The 21198-nt window shown below is 39.5% G+C and overlaps 1 protein-coding gene across 1 annotated transcript in view; it reads left to right on the top strand.

The window, feature by feature from the left end:
• sardh (sarcosine dehydrogenase) overlaps positions 1–21198 on the top strand; it is a 57252-nt gene that overhangs the window by 14573 nt on the left and 21481 nt on the right. The window contains exons 9-17 of the mRNA XM_023267849.3: positions 776–905; positions 5080–5166; positions 11785–11875; positions 12019–12160; positions 15573–15656; positions 15849–15962; positions 16160–16298; positions 18904–19017; positions 20492–20639. Of these exons, the coding sequence (XP_023123617.2) occupies positions 776–905; positions 5080–5166; positions 11785–11875; positions 12019–12160; positions 15573–15656; positions 15849–15962; positions 16160–16298; positions 18904–19017; positions 20492–20639 (1049 nt within the window). The remainder of the gene's footprint in view (positions 1–775; positions 906–5079; positions 5167–11784; positions 11876–12018; positions 12161–15572; positions 15657–15848; positions 15963–16159; positions 16299–18903; positions 19018–20491; positions 20640–21198) is intronic.

Raw genomic sequence — 21198 nt, 5'->3', positions numbered from 1 at the left:
AGCTAAAGGCTACATTTCGGTCCGACTGACAAGGAGGGAGTTGCAGAAGCCCAGATGGGAGCAAATTAAGGCTTGGACGAGGAACTGAGAGGGCATGGTGTGATTTGACAGATGTTTCCCTGCTGAGAGTCAATTCAACAGATGCTACGGCATGTGGTGTGGCTTCAGTGTGTGCCTTGTTTCCACAGTTCACTGTCTACAGTCACATGTGATAGACGGACGGTATTCTTGTCAAAAGAAAAGGGAAAAGGGACGCAGTAGTCTTACTGTAGTTGGCGTTGAGTTGATGCACTCACATCAAACATTACTGTCCAGATTCAAATGAAGAATTTTCATTTTTGAATATTTCTGTGTCAATTTTTCTGTGTTTATTTTGCATAAAATTAATGAGTAAAATCTTGAAAGAAATGTACAAAATACAAAAAATACCCACCGTTGTCTACATTAGTGGGATTTTTAGCTGCTGTTTTGCATTTTCTTACAAATTTTGCCTTAAATTTTTCTCACTGGATGTGCTCCCTGTTTCTGAAGATCAGAGTGTTCCTCAAGCAGAATACATAATTTATTTGGGAACATGAAATCGGTGTGAAAATGAGTTTAAAATCTGTGTGTGTGCTGTTGTTGTTCTTTTTTTTTTGTTGTTTTTTTTTAAACATGGCAAGAAATGAGCCTACAAGATGCAGCTGCCTTTTTCCCAGTATTAGAAAACCTTGCCAGTTTTAGAAGGTCATAGGAAAAAAGTGGCTCATGTATTCCTGTGTGTTTTATTTCCCAGGTGTCTGATAAGTTTGCCTTCAGCCTGTTTGACCTGGACTGGGATGTATTCATGCAGCATATCGAGGGCGCAATCAACAGAGTTCCTGTTCTGGAGCAAACCGGCATTAAATCCACCGTCTGTGGACCAGGTACACAAACACGCAAATGCATACAGTTGTGTTTACATTGCTTCATGGTGTATTGCATTTCTTGTTGTTATTTCCACATCCCGGTGTGCTGACCAATGCAGATTTTGAGCACGTGCAGTGGATACATACGTGATTTTATTTACGCTACAATGCACCGTGCAAACTATAGGCTACACGTCAGTCTGCAGACGGTTGGATTGCCCCTCGCATTGAACACAGAAAAACAAACCGGTCTCCTGTAGACGTCTGGCTTGACTTTGTCTTTTTTGCAGGACGTAGCGGCTAGTTACAGATTGGGCTGTAGCAGCACGTCATTGAATATTCCTGAGGTGTGCCAAGTGCTGTGAAATAGCCTGCTTTGGAGTTTGTTTCCTTCCCATCCCGAGCACAGTGGGCAAACATAGCGCAAGGTTTCTGGAGAATTTGGAGCTTCCCACAGTGTTTTGGCACCGTTGATGGAGAGCGTGTACAACTAAAAGCACTTTCAAAGTCCAACTGCAACTACTTCCATTACCACTCTTCTAAAGATGAAATATAAAGGTGTGGATGAAGGAAAATCTCCCTACACAGCCTCTCCTCAAAACAAGCATTTGCTTTGAGCACCATTTATTTTTCTGCCCAGTCGGTGTGTTTACAGTTTGTGTCGTGCTTATGGTCACAAATTTTGGCTTGCTCATGGATGTCCGTAGAGGTGTCGATGTCGACCCTCCTGGACTTGGACAGATGACAGAATTTCCATCACATGGTCCACATACGGACAGCAGGAATTGGCCTTTACTCTAACACTACCCCCAACTATTACCACCACCTGCCGAACCCTGACGTTTACATGAACCTTAAACTACATCTACGGCCACAATTTGACCGTCTGAACACACCACAAACAATACAAATACAGACAGACCGTAACACCACTTCCATGGAAAAATCAATTTTTGAGAAAATCCTTCAAGCAATCCTTCCTGCAAATTCCTTCCAACATTATGCATTACAGCGGGGAACAAGCAACTTTCATGACACGTCTTAGATTGGACACATTCTAATTTAAAAGTGAAATGTATCTGTCTGTGAAAATATCTCATTCACTCTCCCGTACTGCACTCGCTCATGAATATCTAAACTAGCAGGCTGTGTGTCCTATTTGTAGAGGAGATAGTTTGATTAGCTCAAGCCTGACTTCCTGCGCAGCCGATGCTACGTCGACAAACCGACTGAGTGAGCTGAACTGTCAGCCATGCTGGATGGTTTCGGTATCGACTTGAATTTTTCATTATCATGTTGAGATGCAGCCGTTTGGAGAGTCAATGATGTTGTGAGGTGAGACAAGCAACACCTGGTGTGCAGTTTTATAAAAAAAAGAAACAAAACAAAAAATGCACAAATATATGGACAGGACAGGACTTGTGAAAGACAGAACAGAGGAACTTAAAAATAAATCTGAGTGAGATTGAAAGAAACGGCAAAATAGAGGAAGACAAGCTGAGTGTGAAGTCAATATCTGTGATGTTGTTGTGGCCTTTCACTTTAAGTTCAGCTGTTGTTTCATTTCGTGTTCACGCCACGTTGAGCGAAGACATTTCAGAATGAGCTTACTGAGTCCTCCACCATATCGTGGAGGAGAGCAAAGGCAGAATAGAGCAGAAATCTCAGCCATGATCAGAATGTTATTAGTTCCAAAGGAGCCTACTATGTCCCATAGAGAAACATGTTTTGGTAGTTTTCATCTCCTAAGGGGTTTGTTTATGTGCAGAAATACAGTTAAGTAGATCAGTTAAAGGTTGAACGTGTTTTCTTTTGGCATAATCAGCAGGTGAATGTTGCTGATGAACGTATTCACACGTATAATAACATGAATGTGTGTATGCATATGGGAGATAATGAACGTGTGCTTTAGCCTCAGTAAAAGAGGAGCATGACCTTGGAGCTCCCTCTCTTCCTGTTCAGCTCAATGGGGCAATTATATTACTTATACATTATACGTATGAACCTTTCTCTCTGTTACATAGGGCCTAATTAGTGTCACAGGTGCTGTAAACGGGATTAATTTAAAACTCCCTAAATGGCAGCGGCAATTTTATTTATGTAGCACATTTCATTACAGCTGTTACACTCAATGTGCTTTACATGAAACGACAAAATGTACATTTATACCAGCATTAACATGAGAAAATAGGAAACATAGACGACATAAATGAGATCATGATGAGTGAAATGCAGAATCTGTATTACTAATGCACAAGCCTGGATGTACAATAAATGTTCCACTCTGCAAAACACATCAAACAGAACCCCCTGTTCAAAGCGCACATATAACAAACAATATGAGAAACAAGCCCTTCACACAGACATGCAAACACACATAGTAACTTGTCATAGGCTGGACATAAAGGAAAGTTTGCTTTTGATAGTGAAACCAGTCATTTAAGTAGGTGGGCATCTGCTCAGGAATGCAGGACCACAGTAGCTAAAAGCACCTTCACCAGACTTGGATCTAATTCTGGGTGGAATAATTTGGGGGGAAATATCTAATTTCAGTTTTCCTGACAGGTGTTGCGATGTGATTTGCAATGTCATTTTTAACACCAATCTTTAGTCCAGTTTCCACTGTAATAAATGTTAAAAAAAGGCTTGGTGTTAACTCATGAGACACCATAAGACACATCCTCCTGATGACCTGCTTGAGTTGTAATCAATAAGCAAGTCAGAGATGTACAGAGGGGCCAAATTATTAGGGGATTTATAGACTATTGGAGGGATTTTAAAGGTGATTTTGTGTTGTACCTGGAGCCAGTGACAGAGTGACTTGTTTAAATTTAACACTCTGATGCGCAACATTGGTGAAAAGTGACCCAAATCCAGTGGAAAATGGGTATCTCTTGACACTGCATATCAAAGGGTTACAGAAATATGAATGACCACCTGACACAAAAAAGAACTACCTGTATCTCCAAATACCTGTCACAGTATTATATATTAAAGCCATATTTCTGTACAAAATATATATACTAGTTATTGAAAAGGGATTTCTCTTGTTTCTTAGCACAGATTTGCCAAAGCTGTCATTAAACAGCTTCAGAGTCTCCAAAACTAAAGATCCCCGCGATAGTTTTTAGACATCTTGAAACAAAAAAGGGCCAGCATTGAGGTATTTCCTGCTAACAAGCTGGTAACTTTGTTTTAATTCTGCATTGCTGACCATATATAAATGTGGACCAGCTTTCTGTCACGTCACCCATGGATTTCCTAAAGTACGATTTCAAAGCTCAGGGTGGTCGTTCTGGCCATCATCAGACATCTCTGAGCCACTGACTGTCTATTACTGCACCCACCTGCCATTCAAACCAGACACGCCCTTAATTATGCATAACCTTAAATCTTAATACAGTTTAAATTAATGACTTCTGTAAACGTTCACCAACCTTACAGTCGTCATAAACACTGAAATTAGTCACAGAGACCAAAATCGTATTTGCATTAAGCTGGACACATGTTTAATGTTGCTGTAAAGTTGAGCACTTAAACAGGGGGGTTTATTCGGACTGACTCACTTTTAGAGCCAGCCTCATGTGGCCATTTGAGGAACTGCAGTTTTCGGTGTTTAATTTTTCAGCCCTGGAGGTTGTCAGTTGAGCTGCAGCTCTTCGGAAGTTGTCTGTTTTCCTCCTCTGAACAAATCTAGATAATGAATGTTTGTTTACCAATTTTCCAACACAACATATAGAGAAGATCGATTTTGAATTCAGACAAGTCACCATTCTGATGTTTTGGTAGAATTTAAATGCCTCCCCACACTTCTATATCACCTTCCAAACCAACACTTTCTACACCAGTCTGTCAACTGGAGATGGGGACAAAATTCAATTCACATCAACCCACTAAGACGGTAAATAATTCATCCCACAGAATGTTGATTTGAAGGCGTGTTAGAAATGAGAATGTAATTACTGAATTTCACTTTGCAATCCTTATCTCTCACCAATTAAATAATACTGTGAATGTGTTCTTGCCCAAAAGACAATAATGAGACGAGGAGAAAAGCAAAATATTATAAATATCACCAAAACTGCTGCACAAATTAATATCGGGGAAAGATATGTCACCTCTGTGGTACAGTTGCGTGTCTCTCATTTTTTGACACTTTTATCTACAAAGTTCTTTCTATTTGTCTTTCCAGAATCATTCACAGCAGACCATAAGCCTCTGATGGGAGAAGCTCCAGAGGTCAGAGGTTACTTCCTGGGCTGCGGCTTCAACAGTGCTGGTATGTTTCTCAGTGATGGAAAGACCAAAGGAAATCATGGCGAGAGATTTGAAGAAACGCATGGAAAAGAGAAACTAGCTTCATAAACTCACCTAAAACAAATGATACATATCACTAAATGTACTATATCTTCAGACAATTTGTGGTTTAAACTAGTGCTGTCAAACGATTACAATGTTTAATCAGATTAATCACAGGGTTGGTGTGGATTAATTTTGATTAATCATGATTCGATTAGGGCTGGACCTGAATATCTGAATATTTGGTCGTTGTGGTGGTATCCGAATATTAATTTTGAGATCCGAATACTCTGATTCTGGGATTTTGAGTCATTGTATGCTGCAGATGGGTTAATTACATTAAAATTTTGAATCAAATTAATCATGATCATGGATTAATCCCCATTAACGCTTTAATTTTGACAGCCCTAGATTAAACTTCATCCTTGAGGAATCTATAAAATGATAGAGCTAGACAGGTCTAAAAAATGAAAATATATGGTTGAATGTAGGGTAAAAAGGTAAAATGGTCAAAGCATGGTTATGAACCCAGTCTTCACCCATCTCTGTAGATGCTCTCAAGGCATCAAATGAATAATGGAATAGTTTTCATTCTTCAGAGCCCATGGAGACACACACAAATACATGCACAAACAACCCAAGTCACTCCATTACTTCCCTCAAAGATGAGCTTACCTTTGACATTAGACAAGAAGAAATGTATCCCTGAAAAACACAGAGAGTGAGGGGGCGTAAAGGGTAAAGCAATAACCATAAGCATTAATAGGCAGTTGAAAGAAAGCTTTTTCCTCAGAAGACTACGGGGTCTGGCTCTTGAGTTGTTCTGACAAAAGCTTGAGAGGTGGAGTCCTTATGTGTGGGCAGCACGGAGCTCTCAACGCTCACACAGGCCGCCTTCTTTCTCTCTCTCTCTTTTTTTTAATGCTTCAGATGTGTAGTTGGATCCTTGCAAATTGATGCCTGCTTGTTGCTGCTCATGAGCACCTCCTCCTCGCTCTCTTATTCCCCAACCACTTATCCACCAAACATTCTGTCCATCACTCTGATTGTAGTGTGCTGTTATCTACTGGAAGGGTAACGGGAGCTCATACACTCCCATATCTGAGCTGCACAATCCTTTCATGTCTCTTCCATACTGGACCTGTGTTGCTTTTCCAATTAGTCAGTGCTGAAATTATTGTGTTGTTAAGCATTGAGTCAATTGTAGGAAAATTAATTGCAATTAATTGTGCTGGTTTTTAGTTATGGTTTATGCAATTTATGAACCAAAAAGTCAAGAATTTACTAGCAACAGCCTTCACATGTGAGACACTGGTTCCACTATCAGCCTTTCTGTATTATGAAATCGGTATAAATTGAATATCCTTGAGTTTTGGACTGCTGGACAAACAAAACAAATAATTAAAGACACCACCTTGGACTTTAAATATTTTTTTTGTACTATTTTCCTCAAGATATAGACTGTAACTTTTGCAAAAAGAGGTTTATTCCAGAATAATGCACCACTTCTTTTTTAACCAAATGAAAATCTACCATTTTTATCTGGGTGAAGTTAGAGACGTCCTGAGGAGCCAAACGATTAGGTGTTTTATAGACTATTACAAGGATTTTAAAGGTTATTCTGTGCTTGAAGCCAGTGAAATAACTTTAGTACCAGAGTGACATGTTCAAATTTCCATGAGTGTGAATGACCACCTGTCAAAAAAACAGCAACCTGTATCCCAGAATACCCTTCACAACATCTTATAGTGATGTTAGCTCATATATACCATATACAATGTTATTATTGTTATTATTAATCAGTTATTTATTGTATAGTAGTCACTTAACAACGATTCTTCTTGTTTCTTATCACAGCTCTCTTAAAGCTGCCTTTAAACAACTTCAAAGTCTATAAAAACGCACATCATACCTGCAATTTTAATACACTTTGAAACTAAAAAGGTTGCTTTGTGGCCAGCTTAACATTAACCGCCATTAAATATGATCATTTATTTGTGGTTTATTTAGTTTATGAACCAAAATTCCAAATATTAACCACCCTAGCATTTGAAACTCTTCCTCTGTTATGAAATCATCAACAAATCTAAATAATTGCAGACATCACCTTGGACTTTAGATTAGAATTTTTGGAGAATTTTTCCTGAGTTATAGACTAAAACATTTTCTAAAATCCACTCTTCTTTAAAGCTCGAATTAAAATTTTTCTTCACAATTAACCAAATGAAGGCATTTCTCCTTGAGCGAAGGTGGATAAACAGTTGCTCGTCCTTTAGTCTGTAGTATTTTAAAATGTCATGCTGGGACTGAGCTCATTGAAATGGGTCCAGTGTCGCCAGTATTATACCTTGTAAAGAATGATTTGATAATCAGTGTCCTTCCACTGACCAGGCACAGCAGTGATGGTCCACATCCACCTGTCTCTGCCTCACTCTTCCACTCAGGATCCATGTTGCTCGGCCATGTCCACTGTTTTCCACGTCGTTCCGTTTTCAGCCTCTCTCCATCTGTCGCTCTTTCTTCTTCTGTCTGTGTCGCACTGCAAGAAAACAACCTTCTGCCAGTTTCATATTTTCATTCGTTCGGCCCACTTGGTTCAAGGCAGGTCATGAGAGGAGGGATATTTCGGAAACCACGGGGTCAAAGTTAATAGATTCACATTTACCAAAAAAGAAAATCCATCATTGAATGCACAATAAATTATTAACTTGCCTCCCTTGCAGGGTTTAATTTTGGTTTCCGAGCAGTCAGTAAGTCTTTTGACTGCTACAAGTTGTATTGGTTGCCTAGCAACCTTTGGTTACATATTCTTTTGTCAAAACCGCCACGCTGAACATTTAGCTTGCAGTGCATTTATTTACTTTGCTATTGATTATGCTTCTTTTGTTGCTTTTAACTGCAGCACCTCTAACCCAGGTCAGCTGCATCACCGCTTTCCTCATAATCACAGTAACGGCACCTCATTATGTAGTTTTCTGCTTAGGTGAGGCTTTTCTTCACAGTATAAGGTAGAGAAAATTGCCCGTGTTTAAGGATGTACGCCATGCAAAGGTAGAGTCACTGATGCAAAAAGCAGCAGGAGCTCGTCCTTGTAGGTGTGCTTTGGTGGATGATAAAGAGCTAAATGGGAGGTTTGATGATGATGGTCTGAGCTTTGAAGAGGAGCTAGTTTGAATTCTTGCAGACAAAAGAAGTAAAAGACAGGAGCAGTGGACCGAAACAGGCTCATCTCTGTGAGCTGTGAGGTTCATCTGAAAGTGAAGTGAGTCGAGATGTCAAAGTTACAGTATTTCAGCGGCGATTAAATGTAGTCAGGATTTACTTTTTTAAAATTTAAATCCTGTGATGCACCATATTGGATTTTTGCCATTGTCCAATATGCTGATAAAATGCATATTTCAGTACTGATATATGCTCATATTTACACACACAATTAACATATTAAAATCTATACTCCTGCTGTGATGCCCTCTGGCTGAGGCATATATACAATAAAATGCTTTGCAAATGTACAGTTGTGAATAAAAGTTTACATACACTGGTCGTTGCACAGTAGAAACTTCTTAAATGAATCCAGAGAGACTCCGTTCAGAACTCTCAGATTACAGTGTGCATTCATCCTCAGTAAGAAAACTGCTTCAGCTTACATGTAAAATGGGCCACATTTATTTTGTGTACCATTTCTAAACCTTAAATTGTAATCTTTGAACCAGACAGGCGTTATCTGCCCATCAATGCTGACATTTTAAATTCTTTATTAGCCGTTATCGACGATGATGCAGATATCATCACGCATCCGAATATATTTACAGTCAAAGACCTTGCTGTTGTAGCTCTAACCTTTCAAATGAATAGGAACATTTGGAAATACTATTGTCTGTCTGAGAGGTAGATAAATATATTGATACTATAGCATAGAGACTGGAAAGATGTGAAAACAGTTAGCATTATTGAGGGAGCTTTACCTGTGTTGCTCTGTGGATTTTCTATCTCCAGGATCTGGCTTCATATAAGAGAGAAGATTGGAATCAGTCTAAGTCTTGGCAAGAGAGTGAAGGGACATATTTCCCAAAAACACAATTTAATTGGAGAGCTTGACTGTGTAGACAAGCTGAAAATGAGGATTGCAAGAAGGGAAGAGTTTTTAATCCAACGCCGACTCTCGTTTCAATTATTTAAATAGTGTACTGGAAAAGAATAAGTAAAAGTGTGTGTTTCATCCCTGTTTAAAAAGGGTCAACATATAATTGAGGGACTTTTGAAGTACATGGGATATATCTTACATACATTTTTGTTAAAAATAAAAAACAACTGTTTTTTTTTTTACAAATTACATAATTATTTATTATGGAAACGATCATTTATTAATAAAAATGACTGGATATCACTAAAATGTCAACTAAATAACTGTCACAATTTAATAACAACCACCTTCTAATTAGCTAAACAATATTAAAATGAGCTTAATCAGAAATTGTTTTGATTGTGATCTTTGAGATAATCATGACAGATATTTCTTTATATCAACTTTTATATGAAAAATAACAAATTGTATCTGTGTCCCAGAAATCACTTTCAACTAAGTTCCCCATTACAAAAACACCTCTCAAGGAAGTGTGTTAATTCCAGATCACATGACCTGCTCCATATGATGTCATTTCCTCCTGAAGAATAGACTGGCCAGACTCCAAGGCTTTCTGACTTATTTAATATAAAGTAGTCAACAGGTTTACTACAATATCTTTAGAAATAACTTTCAATTTCAATTTTACTCAATTGTATATATAATATTTAGAAGAATCTTTCTGTAAAAATGCCATGTGGTGTTTGGTTATAAGTGGCCATGTTGATTTTAGGCCTGAAAACAGCAAAAATGTCAACTATGATACCTGTCAACTATGTTACAAAAAGTCCTGCAATTATATATTGACCCAAAAGCATCTGTGGAATTGCCAGCAGCGTCACTGTAAATGTCAGCAGAGAGTAGGAATCTGAGAGCCATGCAGAATATACAGAGAGGGTGATACACAACGACAGCGAAAGGAGACAGTATTTGCAGAGCATGAGCTATTCAGCAGCGGAGCAAGACACATATAGTACGAGGAAGGACAGGGGAAGTACTAAAAAGGTGTAGAGGGGGAGAATGACAGGATGAGGGGGAAACACGAGCATGAGAGTTTACATGCAGATACGAGCTCGCACATCAGTGTGGGTGACATTTATCAGTGCCACCTCGCCTTGCCGGTTGTCTCCACATTGTCTTGGGAGAACTCCATCATCCCCGTCTCACCCTCCTCCCTCCCTGCGTCTCTCCATCCCTGCACCCACACATCCATCCAGCCATTCAAATGTCCACCCAGGCTCGGAGTGACGGTGCCTGCAGATGATTGAAGTAATGAGAGATACAGGGGACGCTGTGAGAGATGGAGACGGAAGGGAGGAAGGAGGGATGCAAGGACACACTGCTCGTGCTGCTGCATATCGATGTTGTTGTGTTCGTGCATGCGCAGACACACACACACACACACAGACGTGATATATGCAAAATAGCAGCGACACGACACAAGCAGGGGGTTGCTAAAAGGGGCCCAGCTCATTAACCCGGCAGTTTTGGGACAGGATGGATGAAATATTGAATTGCCAGTGTTTGTTTGTTGGCTGGGCTGGAACAGAACGCTGCAGCTGTTGGGTGCAGATGATGAGGTCAGATTGCTCAGGGGCTCCTGTGAGCAAAGGGTCAAACGATGGAACAAAGGTCAGAACAATCCTGTGTAGCTCATATGACATATAGAGGTTGTGGCAGAGGACAAAGCTGCTCCGTTGCACCGGTTTCTCTCCTCTTTCTCTCTCTTCTCCAACTTAATGAGACTTTCTCACAGTGTTCCAGACAGGCAATACTGTAGGGGAGTGAGAAGGGAGGCGAGCCCCTATTTCTTGTTGAGATTTTCCACTTTAATTTCCCATCTGGTCCTTGTTTGTTGGACCCAGTATTTGGCAAAAGAAGGATAAAAATGTGTATTTTTTTGAAGAATTGTTTTCTGTTTTTTGGTGTTTTTTTTGCACGTAACAGTCATCTTTTATTAACAGTCATCATGAGTTGTCCAGTGCACAACATATCTAGGCTATCTGATATAGCAGTGTCATGTTTTGCATTTTGTCTGACATTTCAATTGCAAAACAATTAACCATGAACAGGCTTACTGGTAATGAAAGTAGCTATAGGTTCCACAACACTAAGCATGATCAGTCCACGCCCACTGAAGCTCGTGAGTCTGTGTGACCCTATGTGGCAGAAATCTATGCTTTACCTATTATTTCTGACAGTTTAATAAACAAGAATGTCTATTATACGTGGGTAAGTGCAACCCCAATTAACAAAGCAGGTCATAAAACCTTCACGGTGGCAACAAAAGAGGGAGAAAACCTGGTTGCAGTCTCTGCCCAAAACCCAGAGGAATTGTTTTGCCTATTAAATGACTTCAGCAATTGATTTTTAAACTGATTAGCAAACTTATTATCTCAGCAGGAGCTAAACTGAATGTGATTAGGGGATGCTGTTCAACAATTTCTGCATCGTCTCTGCTCTTTTCTGTGTCAGGTATGATGCTGGGAGGAGGCTGCGGCAGAGAGCTGGCTCACTGGGTCATACATGGCCGCCCCGAAAAGGACATGTACGGATACGACATCAGGTACATCTATGCACACGAACATACGAAGGCCTAAGTTTAGCGTTTTTGTCCTCAGGCAGCCAGAACCAGAGTTAACATGAAGTAATTGATTGTGACTCTTAATGAACGTTCGTTTACTTGAAATGCTCTCCCTCCTGTCTCAGGCGCTTTCATAACTCGCTGACAGGCAACAACCGCTGGATCAGAGAGAGGAGCCACGAGTCGTATGCTAAAAACTACTCGGTGGTGTTCCCTTTTGATGAGCCGCTGGCCAGCCGGAACATGAGGAGGGACCCTTTCCATCAGGTAGATGAGTGGTTTGATCTCCGGTGCAGACAGTTAATCAACGCGTTTCATGAGGAGTTCAAGGAAATAACCCTTGTGCACTTTCTTTCCGCTGCAAGTTAGACTCCTTTCAACTGTGGTTTGATGAGTCATTGGAGAGTTATTTTGAGCGTATGGATAACCAAGAAGAAAAGAACTATGATTTTGAAGTTTGTGAAGGTAAATCAGGCAGAATTGACTGCGAGATGCAAGACAATATGCATTTTAATTTTTTTCTTGATCTGAAGCCTAAACTTGGCTTCACTTATGCATTTTTATCTTACTGTGAAAAAATATGGGCAGTGATGTTTTTTTCTTATGATTTAGACAAACATTTATGCTTTTTAACTTGTGCATGACTAAAGTAAACTTTCTGGACTTGTGTCAGTGAGGTTTCTCAGCATAGATGGCACCAGCTCACCTTTTGAGTTGCAATTTTTTATTCTTCTGTCCTTCAGCTATTCACAGTTTTCCACCTCTGTTCGTCTGACTATTCACACAAATCTTCTCCATTTTTCTCTCCTCACTCTTATTCATGTCACAGTCTTCATTTTATGTGATAGAAAAGGAGGCTCTGCTCCTTCTTACCCTCTTTTAAACTCCGTAGCCTCAACGTCTGATTGGTCTATTGAAGCAGCAGTGCAGTAATAGAACAAATCAAACGCAAAGTGATGCTGCTGAAACTCGGCTTGTCAGGTTTCTGTATGTGTGCAGAAGACACTGAGAAGAATAGAGTGCACTTCAGAGACATTGGTGTGCAAGTGATTGCAAAGACATCATTTGTCAAACACTGACCCCATCTCTCGCGTTATGTTTATCTCTCTGTCACCCTTTCATTTCTTTTCTGTCAGCCTCGTCCTCTCATCCTGTCACATCTAGAAGCAAATAGCTGATTCAGGCTCAGGCAGAAGGCAGTTAGCAGTGTAACTTATCCCCAGCAGCTGCATTTATTAATGCGATTCCTGCCAACGTGACTATAAATGATACACTTAGCTTCGCTAGCCTAGTCCCGGGCGTCTTTCAGTCTTCTTTCTCCCCTCAGCCCGGCATAAACTCTTAATGGGCCTCGCCACCATACTTTATGCATTAATGATCCACTTAGGCATGCTTTCCTGTTCCAGACTTCATTTAACTTTTTCTGCCCCTCCTCACACATAAAGGCATTTAGTCAGAACAGATTACTGTCACGCATATTCCATCAGCGATGTTGTTGATGTATTTTATTGCTCAAGTCTACTCCTTTTATAGAGTTTGTTTTATTTAGCTTCCCTGACACCTTTTTCTATAATTTACCAGGTTTCCCGAAGGTCCTTTTTCAAAAAAGACTTTAAGGACTTTGTAGAGAAGCATGAAAACAAGGATACAAAGGGATGATAACTTTTAATGTTTTAAGTGTTGGTTTGTGTCTGCACCATGAATTTCAATGATATTATGAAGAAAACGTTCATTTATTCATTTAGTAAGAGACGAAAAATGGCAATGAAAAAAACTTGAATTCATGTGAATTTTTAGTACCTCAGTTCTTTTCTAAGTTATACTAATTACTAAAAGACCTTGTTGTTTACTGTAATCTACCATTATGTTATAGGCTTCTCTCTGTGGTAGGAATAGTTTCATGAAAAAAGTCAGTATTGAAGAGGCCATATTGTGCTGTTGGGTTGTCCACACCAAAGAGAGTGATTTTCTTCCTCAGAAATCACTGCTCCTTGCCTTTCTTAAACACAAGGTTTTCAATCTCGGCTTTTCTTCTATTACTTATCGACATGACCTTGTAACATATTTGCATAACGACCGCCTAGCAACAAAGAATGAGCATCTTCTCACGGTCTGTCATTGTTTCCTTACCAGAGCTGCTACATCTCTCTGTACTGATTTGTGTATCGTGACACATAACCAGTTTCATCTCGCTTTCATCCAGCCAGCCAACCAATCAGAGCAGACTGGGCTTTTCAGGAGCTAAAATAAAGCATTTCAATTAGAGAAAGAGAAGTGATGCTGCGACAATGTACAGCTGAACATTGAAGCATGTAAACGTATTGTAGTAGATCCTGAAAGGCAAACTATAAACTTATAAATGTGCGCAATATAGGCTCTTTGAAATCTCTTTCAATCAGTCTCTTTCTAGAGTTCAAAGGTGCTGTCAATAAAGATTCATAAAGACAACTGTCCAACGAGCAACATATCGGTAGCCAATGATATGTGTCTCAAAACCTGCACCTTTTTCCATGTAAAACCACAAAACAGCGGCATGTATTATAGCTAGAAGGTACATAAGGTTTTCATCAGTCAGTGACGTTGCCCCTGTGCAAATAATGAGACCTTCTACATTTAGGAGGCAAAGCAGGATTATTTCAGAGCACAAACAGGCCATCTCTGACACTGCTGCTCACACATTTTCTCTACCTCGGTAGCACAGATGGTAAATATAGCTTGGTGTGGGAAGTTTTGGCAAGAGCTGCCTAGCTGCCTGCTAGGAGGAGAGCATTGCAGAACATACCTACCAACTGTGGGCGACTGTCAGTTTTAACAAGGAGGATGAGGAGCCTTGAAATATCTAAAGCCTCCTCAAGAAATCAGGAATTAAGAAATGTACTATTTTTGTAGTAGCATGTGGTCAACAAGCAGGGTTTGCCATCCCTTCTCATGAGCTTCTCTGTTTTTAGAAGAAGTTTTGATATTTAGGCGTGTTTATTTTTTGCTCTTTGCGCAACTTGTACAGAAAATGATGATTGTTTGTGTATTAAGAATGGATTAAGTGACTGGATTAAGCTCCTCTCAGTTCTTTGGGATGTTTTAGAATATTTTATCTCATTATTTTTAGTTTAACCCTTCTGCTGATACTGATTTCGTCAGAATCACCCACATGAACCTTCTCTTCAGCTACATCACACAACATTTTCCAGGGAAAAACCTCTAATAAACCCACTTTTCATTACCTACTTGGCAACAAATGACAAACAGAAGAAGTTTTGGGTTAGCTGGTGAACATAGCAGAGTCTTAGCCACTAAATATGCACAATTTCGAAGATGGTGGAGACCAAAACTGAGACAAAAGGAAGGGAATTATCAGGCTTGCATTCCACAGGTAGTTGGAAATACAAAACTGGATAAACTGATATGCAAATCAGCATCATGTGAAAGTATTTTGGTGTTCTAATTCTAGCTTGTTGTGCTACCTTCAGGTGTCAATGGACATCTTCATTTCTGTAAATATGATAAATAAATCTGCTAAATATGATCAATTTACAACCACAGAATTGTCAAAATGTTTTCCTCAAAAGGTGACTTTCTGGTTTCTTACCTTTGACAGATGTTTCCATGCAGTTCTTCTAATTTAAACACTGAGTAGTGGTACTCTCTGTCCTGATTTTGCTGTGCTGTGTGATTGTTTCAGGTGCTGACTGAACAAGGCTGTGTGTTCCAGGAGCGACACGGCTGGGAGAGACCTGGCTGGTTCAACAAAGATGGACCTGCTCCTGTGAGACTCCCACTAATGATTCATTTACTTCCTCATATTGACAGCATGCATTTAGAAAGACATAAACAATTAAGATTCTAATTTTTCATAAGCCTGGCTATCTGGCCTGGTGCTTTGTCCTTCACTGTACTTGGAAAAATATGATTATGATTCGTTAGCCTCTAACTGTTTTGTTTGTCTGTTCTGGTGCAGCTTAAAAACTATGATTATTATGGGTCTTATGACATTAAGAAGAATGTAAACTACAAATACAACGAGCTGCTGAACAAAGAGTACACCTTTGGGTTCCCTCCTCATCATGATGTGGTAAGATACCGAGAGCAAAAGTGTGTTCGTTTCCCTTTAATTTCACTCCCTTTGATGAATTGCTGCCTTCAAGGATCTGCCGATGATAAACAGTCATCTTAGAAATGTCATGTTGTCAAAGACAGGACAGCTTTTTATTTGTGTCAGAGTCAGAGCCTGTGTTAACTGGATGTGTGGGTTGTGTTCTTTAAATGCAGATTAAGAGTGAGTGCCTTTCATGTAGACACAGTGTGGCTGTGTTTGACATGTCCTACTTTGGAAAGTTCTATCTCACTGGACCAGATGCCAAGAAGGCAGCTGATTGGTTGTTCACAGCTGATGTCAACAAGAAGCCAGGTCAGTTAGCCTGCTGCTAAAGGAAACACACACACACACACACACACACACACACACACACACACACACACACACACACACACACACACACACACACACACACACACACACACACACACGCACACACACACACATACACAGACAGATGGGAGGAAAGATTGATGGACTGAAGAGGCCAGATACACGGGGCACACAAAAAAAGATGCCAACACATGAGTCCACTCCACCACAAAAACTCCAAATACCACTTCTAAATGCCAGCATGGAGTGCCTCAGAGATGCTGTTAAAAGTGGTGACAAGAGAGTCTTCTGCCTCGCTTTTTTTGGTAACCTTTCACAATCAGCAAACCAACAGTGACGCCTAATTCCTAAGGTGACAGGTGTGTACAGATGTGAAAATGGAAAACCTCTTTCTGCACATTGCTACTTCTCCAGCCTCCGTGTTGACAGCGATGTCCTTTCAGAAACAGAGATCAAGTCTTGGGAAATAAAATGCTAGGACGTCAACACATTTTCGTTATTTAGCTGTGAAGGATTTGAAAGTGTCTGACACGGCCGACTCCCAGCAGGCCCATGTTATGAATGGACTGAAAGCAACTATATACACAGATCAGCCACATTAGAAACAGGCAGGTGAAGTGTGTAACGCTGATAATCTCATTTTCATGTAATGCTCTGCAGGAAAACCTTGGATCCCCCTATTCGTATAGATGTTACTTTGACACGTACAACTCACATAAACAGGCCAAACACACCTACGCCATGGCAACAGAACTCCCAGACAACTACGCAGTTGACAAACAGTTGCAAATAGAAAAGATGTGTCAAATAAATGATAAAAGAATTGTGGGAAATGCAATGGAGTGACACTAGAAGGTATCTCTAGCAAAAGGCGTGCTATTTTGTTCATCAGGAACAACTAGAGGAACATGACCAAGAGCTCAAAGTTTCCACCTGACCTCCAAGTTTCACAGATACCAAACTGATCGAACATCTGTAAGATGCTCAGAAACAAATCTGACCCACGGAGGCCTTAACTCGCCTCTTACAGAACTTAAAGAATCTGCTGCTAGCATTACATCATAATAACCCAATCACATTCATATGTATCAGTCATTAATAAGGCTTAATTTGCATCGCACTTTTCCTACAAATTGAATGGAACACAAAATGTTTTATAGAAGAGAAATAATGACAAATAATAAAACCAATACCTGGTTGTGGAAACAGTTGAAAATGCAGTCTTAGTCATGCTTCAAATGTGAAGCTCAAAACTGAGATTTGAGACAAAAATTTGAGATTTGAATCAACATGCCGTAAAAAATTGAAAGTAGCAAATATAAATCGACATACAAATATAGTTAAATGGATTTCAGTCATGAATGTCAGAAACTATACAATAAAAAACAATTTATTTAGGTCATAAAGTGGTCCTAGGTCAAGAAGATAGTAGAAAGAAGCAAGACTCATGAAAAAACATGCAATGTGCCCAACAATTATAACTATTAAAAGCAATTTACATGAGCAGAGTAAGTGGAAATTCACAAATATTGAATAAAGATTTATTCATACTGAGAGAGAATCAGAAATACAGGAGAGGAAGGGGAAAAAAATGAAGATAAAGACTGTATGTGTCTGAACAGGTTGCAGTGATCTGGTGTCTCCACCTCTTTCTAACTACACACTCCAAGATGATTCATTTTCTAACTTGTAGTCTTCACACCCAATTAACGCAGACTTAAAGCAGTTTATCAGACGCTGATCAGCCAAAAAAAGGCTTAATAAATTTTCCATTATGTAGTAGTTCTCCATTGAGACCTGCAATGCTCACAGTTGATTCAAAATACACACCAAGAAATGTGTTTACCTGCGTGCGACCTATAAATTCAATGATTTCACTTTAATATCCTCCCTATTATCTTGACAAAATCTGGTCCATCACTCTCTCTGCTTCTTGCTCCCAGTTTTTAATCGACGGCGACTGTGGGGCTCACACTTGCTGGGAGAATATTAAACGTCCCAGCAGGATGAAAATGATGTGCTTTACACATCATTTTCTTCAATACCAGTGACAAATGAAACTGTAACATCAATCACTCTTTCAAATGAAAAATGACAGTGGGACAAGCACATATTAGCATGTCAGTGCAGCCACCAGCTCCTTTGGGAAACCGATGATGGACATGTTGTGATTTTATGTCGCTTGTAATTATGTACAGACTTCATTCATTAGGAAATTCATTAGGACGTCCTCATCATGGATATCTTTGTTGAGGGATGTTTCTTTGCAGTCATTACAGCTGAAGTGGGGCTCTTATTTAAGTTGTTTCCTTGGTAACGAGGAACAAAAACAGCAAAGATGTAAACTTGGTGTAGGTACGCTTCAGTGTATTAAAAATTCATTCCTGTTCACACATGGGAGTCAGGAGAGCACACACAATCAGACACAAACATATGAGCTGGATTCCTAACAAAAAAATGAGTTGCAAACAGAAGGTTGATGTCAGATATTGTTTTTCTTTCCGCAGAACCGCACACCAAAGATTTACCCACAAAGTCTGCCACTGTAATGAATTACTTCTGTGTGTGTTTGCACATATTACAGGCTCCACAGTGTATACCTGCATGTTGAATAAAAGAGGAGGAGCAGAGGCCGACCTGACAGTGAGCCGACTGGAGGCTGGTGCTGCCAACCTGCCCCTGGCACCACAATCCAACGGTGAGCATCTACTCATCCATCTACCATGTTGTGGATCTGCTTCTGTTTGTCATTCCATCATTATTTTGGCATTTTTGACTGTTGTATTCTGCCTCTTGGTTTGTATCTTATTCTTTTGTATCTTACTTTGGATGTATTGTTGTTTTTCCTCAGTTCCGTCTATTATTGTTTCTTGCAGTCGATCTATCCGCTCCACTTATCTGTTATATTTATCAGTTTATTCTCGTATCGCTTATTCTTCTTTTCACTCGTGCTTTTCCCCTCTATCAATTCAATATATCACTGTCAGCGTATCTGTGTGAAATCTAACTTTCAATCTAACTTTCATTTTCAGCAACATTATCTTGCTGGTCTGCTCTGTGTGTCTATTATTGGGTTTACCACTCAGTCATTTTTATTTGCTTTTCTTTTTATGTCTTCATCTGTGAGTTTTTTTCTATCACACTGAACAAACTTATAAGAAAACGAATGAAAACTGAAAGAAAGTTGTAGGTAACCTGTTAAAATTTTGCAGAAAAAATTTGCTGCACTTGGCAGTGGTAAAAAAGTAGTCATCATGCGAAAGATGAGGAGATGATGAGATGCAAAGTCTTCAATATTATGGAAAATACATTTTTTTTAAAAATTGAACGTGTCAAAAAAAGTGGAAATATTGCTAAACGGTTTGACATTTATTATCACTGATGAAGAGAAAACCTGAGAAAGAGAAACAGGAAAAAGTTATTTTAAGTATTTTTTTATTGTCGTTGATTTTGCTTTCGGTTCTTCATCATGTGACTCCTTCACCAGAAAGCTCAAAAAAATGAATAAAAAGAAGGGGTTCTGAGACCAGATGGGCTGAGAGTCATTGCTGCTAATTAAAAATACCACAGGGTACACATGAATCAGAAGAGACATATTAATTAATCAAAGTAAACACTATTACATAATAGCATATTAGGTGCGAAGCTGCAATTCAATGCCATGGTGTTTAAAGTTGCTTTTGCACGATTATGTGTTTTCTTGGCAAAGTATTTCATCAATATATAATTGAGGGACTTTGGAAGTCCATGGGATATATCTTGCATACATTTTTATTAAAAGTAAAAAAAAACTAATGTTTTTATGAGATGTATATATAATATTTAGAAGAATCTTTGTGTAAAAATGCCATGTGGTGTTTGGTTATAGGCAGCCATGTTGATTTCAGGCCTGAAAACAGCAAAAATGTCAACTATGATAAAAAAGTCCTGCAATTATATATTGACTCTACTGTTGATAATATCAGCATGAAGTTGGTGGAAACAGACTTAAGTTTTACCCTGGCAAAATTTCAAAAACATGCGTCAAACTTGTGAAATATTTGGATGTAATAATTTCTGTACTTCCATCATTTTATCATGTGATGTAGTTATATAGTCGTGTGCTTAAAATGTGATACGTGAAGTCGTACTTTGCTGCTTTTAGAGTGTCATTCTTGTGCCCTCTGCTCCAGGTGATGCGTACTACCTGGCCATCGGAGGCGGTGTAGCAGAACACAACTGGAACCACATAAGATCAGTTCTTCAAGACCAAGGCTTCCGCTGCCAGCTGACGGACCACTCTGAGGACATGGGAATGATCAGCATTCAGGGACCCAAGAGGTGAGAGAGGGAGGAAGTGGAAGATAGAGGGCTATGAGTGACTGAATGTTAGCAGTGTTGGGATTTATAACCAGGTGAGAAAAGGACAGTGTGTGGACAAAAAGCATGGAAGAGGAGAGAGGAAAGGCATTGAAAAGACAACATTTGATCAAGAAGAGTCTCGCAGAGAACTGAGCTACTCTTGAGACTTAGCCACATACATGAGAGGTGAGTGCAGGGACTGAAATGGGACAGAATCAAGGAGGTTCAAGGTTAATTCTGCATTTTAATGTAGCCATTAGCTGTTTCATGATGCTATAAACCAGGCAAAGTCAATTAAAATCTATTTTTTCACCTGGGTGAGCGATGATGATGGTTCGGGCATCTGAACAGGGTCCCACCTTGATGTCTGCTGAGGAAGGAGACTGTGAGGCAGATCATGATGGAGGGATTATTATATCATTTGGTATGGAAACATGTTGGGATCCCCCTAGAAGATGAGCTGGAAGTGACCAGGGATTAGGACACTTTTCTTAGATTGCTGCTTCTGCAACCTGATTCATGATAAGTAGCATCGGTC

The sequence above is a fragment of the Amphiprion ocellaris genome, chromosome 17, assembly GCF_022539595.1.
Source record: "Amphiprion ocellaris isolate individual 3 ecotype Okinawa chromosome 17, ASM2253959v1, whole genome shotgun sequence".
Classification (NCBI taxonomy): Eukaryota; Metazoa; Chordata; class Actinopteri; family Pomacentridae; genus Amphiprion; species Amphiprion ocellaris.
This window is presented reverse-complemented; position numbering and strand designations above follow the sequence as displayed.